The 7,337-nt window shown below is 41.3% G+C and overlaps 1 protein-coding gene across 2 annotated transcripts in view; it reads right to left on the bottom strand.

Moving 5' to 3' along the window:
• Positions 1-472: 472 nt before the first annotated feature.
• ABCD3 (ATP binding cassette subfamily D member 3) overlaps positions 473-7,337 on the bottom strand; it is a 91,279-nt gene continuing 84,414 nt past the window's right edge. For both annotated transcript variants that reach the window (XM_070405641.1, XM_070405642.1), the window contains 2 exons: positions 6,915-6,971; positions 473-2,030 (listed from right to left, as the gene is read on the bottom strand). In XM_070405641.1, the coding sequence (XP_070261742.1) occupies positions 1,953-2,030; positions 6,915-6,971 (135 nt within the window). In that variant the 3' untranslated portion in view covers positions 473-1,952. The remainder of the gene's footprint in view (positions 2,031-6,914; positions 6,972-7,337) is intronic.

The following is a 7,337-nucleotide window of genomic DNA, read 5'->3' as shown; positions in this document are numbered from 1 at the left end:
TATTCTCAGATTAAACTTCCATCTTCCTGTGCAATTTATACAAAATGCTCACAGGAATTACGGGAAGACAATGCTCTGTGGTCCATCACTTGGGAAACAATTGAAACACCTTCCGTTACAGTGCACTGTGACTCTCCAGGAGGCGCCTCCCATGACCCAGGTGGTGAGTTGCTTTAATATTTGTTAAATTAAAAAAGAAAGAAAACAATTCTAATAGTAAGAATCCACTATAGAAAGGACTGGGAGGCAGCTATTGGTTTGGGACAGTCTAGAAATCTGAAAATCTCAAACTTCCCGAATGCCTTAAAATCTTTCCCAGGACAAGTAATATATTTTAAGATCTCCTGGCTATTTGGTAGCATCTGTCAGGTACACTAAAGGTTTTAACTGGCTTTTCTAAAAGACAAATTCATTTCATTAAAACCACATTTGACACAACTTTTCAAAAAAAGAGACATTGGGTGCAAAAAAGGCTTTTTGAATGTTAATTTATTTTTGTGTTTTTCAAGTCAAGGCTGTATGAACTACCCATTATTTAGATACCAGAATAAAAAGAACAAGCAAAGGGTGTATAGAATATGATTTTTTTTAAAAAAAAAAAAAAAAAGCTGAACAGAAATTAAGTATACAAGTTTGTTAAAGAGTGGTAAAAACTGAATGTTATATATTATGGAATCAGTAAATCAAGTTTTACTTTAGTAGCTGATAATTTTATAATTAATTCTGCAACAAAACAAAACCAGCTATGCAGAAACAAGAATAAAGAATGTCCCTTTCTGAACCCCCATTTGATAAGACTGATTTCATATCTAGCTTATTTATAATATTCAGTTCTCCCTGTGCAAATAATAGATGTAGTCATTAATGGTGGTCTGGTAAGGTGAAATCGATTTCTCTTAGGATAGTTCAACATAATAACCCAAATATTAAAAAGCTATGAAAAATTCATGGAGATAAAACAGTACCTAGGGAACATAACTCACCCATGTGCATAATATTTTTATAACATTTTTAAAACATAAAATCACAGTCAAAGGTAGTGATAATGTTGTATACTCAGTGCGTTCGTTCATGTAGTGCATTCTTATGACTCATTTGGAGTTTCACACCATGTAACCACCACACTTCTAATGAATGGGCTTTAATGTACACAAATTCGTGATTCTTTTAAAAAATCTAAACATCTAAGACCTTGAACTTGACATTTAAAGACTTTGTGTTTTAATATCCCAAACATTGGGAAGAGTAAGTGTGAAACATAGTAACCACCTTTTGTAAGCAAGACTGGGTATACTTTTTGTAAAAACCCTTAAAACAACTCAACACTGAAGATTGAGAGGGACACATTTATTATTTGGCCAAAGGAAATTCAAATGGCTTTCCTGGAGTCAAATGTACCCCAGGACATACACAAGGAATGAGTATAACTGTGGCAGCTAAAGAAACCTGCCGCTGTGTAATAAATGCTCTTATGCAATGATGCTGTACATTTTGATAATACACTATGATTTGTTTGCTTCCCACCATCAGGGGCACAAGAAAATTAAACTCAAAGCTATCTTGTTAGAATAGGACATGTGATGACACCAGTTTTAAACAGGGTTCTTCATTGAAGGAAAAGACAAAGCCATGAGTCAAATTAGCTGACTTTCAATGACTTATATCCCCAGGTGAATCAGGTGACACTGATTTAAGCCCAAGTTAATTTAGGCAGTTTTTCAACCACAAGAATAAGGTCATTCTTAGTACATATTAATAATTAAACCAACATATACACAATTAGCAATATCCTACATAATATTAAATGTTTTAACAACTTGTTCTCAATTATTTTATATTTAGTTAGTTTGCTGCTTGGTTTTAAAAAAGCTCAACTTTATTTTACAATGTACTTTGCATTTCTAAGTGTGTTCTGTAATTATTTCATTGAAGCAGGTACAGTTCTCTGGATTCTAAGAGCCAAACTCAACTGTATCTTCTGTTATCTGTTTAAATTCATAATTGCCTCTGCCATCCATATGCAGGTAGTACTGTGGGAAAGAAGGGGGGAAATCAATAACTAAGAGAATTTCCTTCTTGTCAAGAATTTATGTAGAGATAATTATAGAAGTAAATGATTAGAAATGATTATTTTAAGCAACTAAACTTAAATTCTTAAAAGTTGATACACAGAAACGCATACAGCTCTCAAGGTAAGACTAAATAAAGAAGTCTATTCTTTTAAAAAATAGCAACAATATAACTCTGCTTGTAATTAAAACACTAGACCTCCTCACTATTTAAAGAAACCAAATCTATAAGCATCCCACAAATTAGAACGTTTCTACAACCAAGGGCCTGAGCTACCATAGGTCAAATTGCAACAAGTGCAAGTCTGTTCAATCCAGCAGCCTTTAATGCTTCCAGAATAATGTTTCCTAGGTCAGCTTGGAACCTCTAACTAAAGGCTTTCTGTTTATTTTTATTTGCCAGAGGAAGAAAAGAGCTATCCCTATATCTCCCATCCAAGGAAGACACTCAGGACAATCCATATATATAAAGAGCCAGGGTCCGTAACATCCAAAATGACGGAAGGCTCGACCGACCGGAAGTCAGTACTGGGTTGCCGTGGCGCCCCGACCCAGCACTGACTGCAGAGGGGGCTGTGGATCAGGGCCAGAGAGAGGCCAGGAGAGAGAAGCAGGGTCTGATCCAAGCCTCCATGGCAGCTGTTGATCAGCACTTGCCTCTCTCTTTCTCTCGGGGCCTGGCCAGCAACCACGCCTCTCTTTCTCTCAGGCCTCTGCTGGGGCTGCTGATCAGACCCGCCTCTCTGATCAGGCCCATTGATAGGCTCGTAGATGCCGACTGGCATAGAAACTGACCAATCAGAACCAAATCTGGGTGAAGTGCCAGGAGCCAATGGCTGCCTAGGAAGCGGAGCTTTTGACACTGACAGGCATAGAAACCGACCAATCAGAACCAAATCTGGGTGAAGTGCGAGGAGCCAGTGGCTGCCTAGGAGGCAGAGCTTTTGACGCTGACTGGCATAGAAATTGACCAATCAGAACCAAATCTGGGTGAAGTGCCAGGAGCCAATGGCTGCCTAGGAGGTGGAGCTTTTGACGCTGACTGGCATAGAAACTGACCAATCAGAACCTAATCTGGGTGAACTGCAAAGGCAGAACCTAAGGTGGGGGCTGAGGAGGGGTTTTAAGGGCAACAGCTGTTTGGTGTAAGGTGTTAAGAAAGTGGTTCAGCCGAAGCCAGTTTGGCTCAGTGGAGAGAGCGTCGGCCTTCGGACTGAAGGGTCCCAGGTTCGATTCTGGTCAAGGGCATGTACCTGGGTTGCGGGCACATCCCCGGTGGGGGATGTGCAGGAGGCAGCTGATCGATGTTTCTCTCTCATCGATGTTTCTAGCTCTCTATCCCTCTCCCTTCCTCTCTGTAAAAAATCAATAAAATATATTTTAAAAAAAAAAAAAAAAAAAAGAAAGCGGTTCAATTTTTTAATGACCGGTTTGGCAATATAGTGCATATGGCTGGCTATCAGTCCAGATATAGGGATTATGTATTTTTGTCTGCCAAGAGCATCTCCTCCTGCTGAAAAAGGCTTTCCTCCCATTTAAGCAATCCTATCCTACATAATCTATCTATACTACTAAAAATGTAATATGCTAATTAGACCAGCTTGACCGGCCATCTTCTGGACGTCCGAATTCCTTCCGGACAAAGCCATGGTGGTGGGGGCTGAGGCAGAGGCAGTTAGGGGCGATTAGGCTGGCAGGGGAGGGCAGTTGGGGGCAAAATCAGGTCGGCAGGGGAGGGCCCGATCCCTAAACCAGCAGTCGGACATCCCCCAAGGGGTCCCTGATTGGAGAGGGTGCAGGCTGGGGTGAGGGAACCCCCACCCCCACACATCCCCATTCACGAATTTCATGCACTGGGCCACTAGTCTATACTAATAAAAGGGTAATATGCTAATTAGACCGGACATCTTCTGGTCGACCTTCCGGACATCCTTCTGGACAAAGCCATGGTGGCGGGGCCGAGGCAGAGGTGGTTAGGGGAGATCAGGTCAGCAGGGGAGAGCAGTTAGGGGGGATTAGGCTGGCAAGGGAGAGCAGTTAAGGGGATCAGACCAGCAGGGGAGAGCAGTTAGGAGGATCAGGCTGGCAAGGGAGAGTAGTTAGAGGGATCAGGCTGGCAGGGGAGAGCAGTGAGAAGGATCAGGCCGGCAGGGGAGAGCAGTTAGGGGAATCAGGCCAGCTGGCAGGTGAGCAGTTAGGAGCCAGCAGTCCCGGATTGCAAAAGGGATGTCCGACTGCCGGTTGGGGCCCGATCCCAGCAGTCGAACATCCCCTGAGGGGTCCCGGATTGGAGAGGGTGCAGTCCAGGCTGAGGAACCCCACCCCCGTGCACGAATTTCGTGCACCAGGCCTCTAGTGGTTAATAAAACCTTCTGTTTAGTGGCTTTTTATTGACAGAAAAGACTTCTGTTTTCCTGTTTTCTATACTTATTTCTTAGCTATTCTGGCTCTAACTTTGCTATACTTCCTGTCACCCCTCCTTCACATGGTACTGGCCTGATGGTTATTTTCCTACTCATCTATACATATCTCCAGAAGACAAGGAGAGGTAAAACCCAAGACTTCTCACTGTCCTGTTAAGTTTATGAACTTCTAAGAAAACACAAAGACTTGCCCTGGCTGGGTGGCTCATTTGATTGGATCATCATCCCATATACCAAAAGGCTGTGGGTTCGATTATCGATCAGGGCACATACCTAGGTTGTGAATCCAATCCCCAGTCAGAGCACATATGAGAGGCAACCAATTGACATTTTTCTCTCTCCCTCCCCCACCCTACCCCTGTCCTCTCTCTCTAACGTCAATAAACATATGCTCAGATGAAAATAAAAAAAACACACACACACAAAGGCTTGGATATATGTTAAACTGCTTTGATTTCTAGTTATTCAATCTCTCATTCAATTCATGAAAATATGGACAAATTATAATGCCGTAAGATAAAAACTACCTTTTGTTGTTGTTAATCCTCACCTGAGGGTATTTTTTCCCATTGCTTTTTAAAGGGAGACGGGGAGAGAAAAGAAGAGAGAAAAACATTGATGCGAGAGAGACATTTTGATAGGTTACCTCCTGCACAAACCGACCTGGGCCAAGGATCGAACCTGTAACCCCGGTACGTGCCCTTGACAGGGAATTGAACCCGGGGACCTTCGGTGCCAGGGCCAATGCTCCAACTACTGAGATACACCAGCCAGGGCAAAACTATCTTTAAAAGTCACACAGCTATATGGAATTTCACTACACCTTATGAAGTACTTTCATATAGGCCGTTTCTTTGATCCTCAAGGTAATCTATGAGACAGGCAGATAAGGATCAATAACTTTATTACACAAAGAAAGCAATTGATGCCAGAAACAGTGGTGTCTGAACCCAGGTTTTCTGACTTCAGTCCCATGCTCATTTTATCATTTGTACACTGTCACCTAAAGTAGCGGTTCCAACCTTTCGGAGCTCACGGACCACCAGTGGTCCGCAGACCACCGGTTGGCAACCGCTGATCTAAACTATAGGTTCTTGCAGGTAAAGATAGTACTCTGAATCCCTCAGACACTTACCGTAGCCCAGTACTTGACACAAAAGGTGCTCAAACAGCGATGTACTTCATAGGATAAGTTATGCTTACCACTGTCCCAACTTTTCTCAGACCCTTTCTTTTACCTAAATTTTCTGTATTTTTAGGAAGGAAAAATAAGAAGGAAAGCAGGAAGGGGAAAGAAAAACAGAAGGAAATAAAATAAAATGAGCTCGGCTGGTGTGGCTCAGTGGTTGAACATTAACCCATGAACCAGGAGATCACGGTCAGGACACATGCCCGCGTTGCCGGCTCAATCCCCAGTAGGGGACGTGCAGGAGAGGCAGCCAATCAATGATTCTCTCTCATCACTATGTTTCTATCTCTCTCTTCCTCTCCCTTCCTCTCTGTGAAATCAATAAAAACATATATTAAAGAATAATAAAATGAATTAAGCTGGGTTTATTTTTACGGTTTGATCATTTTATACTAAGAGTTGAAAAGAACTGCCTGCCATCTTGAGAGTGGCACTGCTGGAATGGCAAGAATAAGATGTCTGCACAGTGTAAACCTCACTAGAATATCTTTGCAAATTGTGGTGACTACCTAATGAATTCTATTTTATCACAGTGCAATGATACACATAGCTGACAACACTTAGTTTCCTTGTCATCCTGATCTCCACTAAAAGTGTCCCTAGACTTTTGGGGATCTAATCCTTTTAAAGACTCTTTCCCCTTCTGTTAATACTGGATGGTAAGAAAAAGTTTACTTGGCCACAGCTGTGATAAAATTATGCAAATTTTAGTCAGTTATTATATAATAGTGATAGCTAAAACTGGAGAACCACTAATTGGTTCTCTAATATTCATTGTATATAACAAGGGATTGTTTACATATATTGTAACTTTCAAAACTGACAATTACAATAATATTTAAGGAAATCCTCTTTCATTTTCTAAGACTGAAACAGAATCAACCTTTTCCCTTAAGGTATATGTATATAAGGGAATATACTCCAATAAATCTCAAACCACCCTGACCCGTGTGGCCCAATGGTTAGAGCATCGGTCCATGCACCGAAAGATTGTGGGTTTGATTTCTGGTCAAGGGCACGTACCTGGGTTGCAAATTTGATCCCCGGTCCTGGTCGGGGTGCATGGGGAAAACAAAAAATTGATGTGTCTCTCTCACATTGATGTTTCTCTCTCTCTGTCTCTATCTCTCTCTCTCCCCCTCCCTCACTTCCACTCTCTCTAAAAAATCAATGGAAAGAATATCCTCGGGTGAGGATAAAAAGAAAAAGAAAGAAAATGTAAGAAATACAAACCTCATGGTGTTTCCAAAGAGACTTCCTATGAGACACAGTGAAGAGGGTGATGCCAACCTATTACAAAGAAAATGACTTATGTTTATAGCAATAACATAGATTACAATTTAAACCACTCTATATAGTTTAAGACAGCGGTCGCCAACCTTTTGGACCTCACGGACCACCAGTGGTCCGTGGACCACCGGTTGGCGACCGCTGGTTTAAGATATTAAGATGATGGTCTTCAGTAGCTATAGTTAAAAAATCAATGTCAAAGAGAAAAAAATTACAATTGATGTCAAATATTCAAGGTAATACAAAGCATAGGCCATCAACCACATAATAAAAATGAACAGATATCAGTGAAGTTCTTTATGGGGAAAAAAAAAACCTAAACTAACAGCAGTATGTATTATTTTGTTTGGGGCAGAAAAATATATA

The sequence above is a fragment of the Myotis yumanensis genome, unplaced genomic scaffold (genome assembly GCF_028538775.1).
Source record: "Myotis yumanensis isolate MYYU_CA2020_CCGP unplaced genomic scaffold, mMyoYum1.0.hap1 SCAF_2, whole genome shotgun sequence".
Classification (NCBI taxonomy): Eukaryota; Metazoa; Chordata; class Mammalia; order Chiroptera; family Vespertilionidae; genus Myotis; species Myotis yumanensis.
The sequence above is the reverse complement of the archived record's forward strand: the minus strand, read 5'-3'. Positions and strand labels throughout refer to the sequence as shown.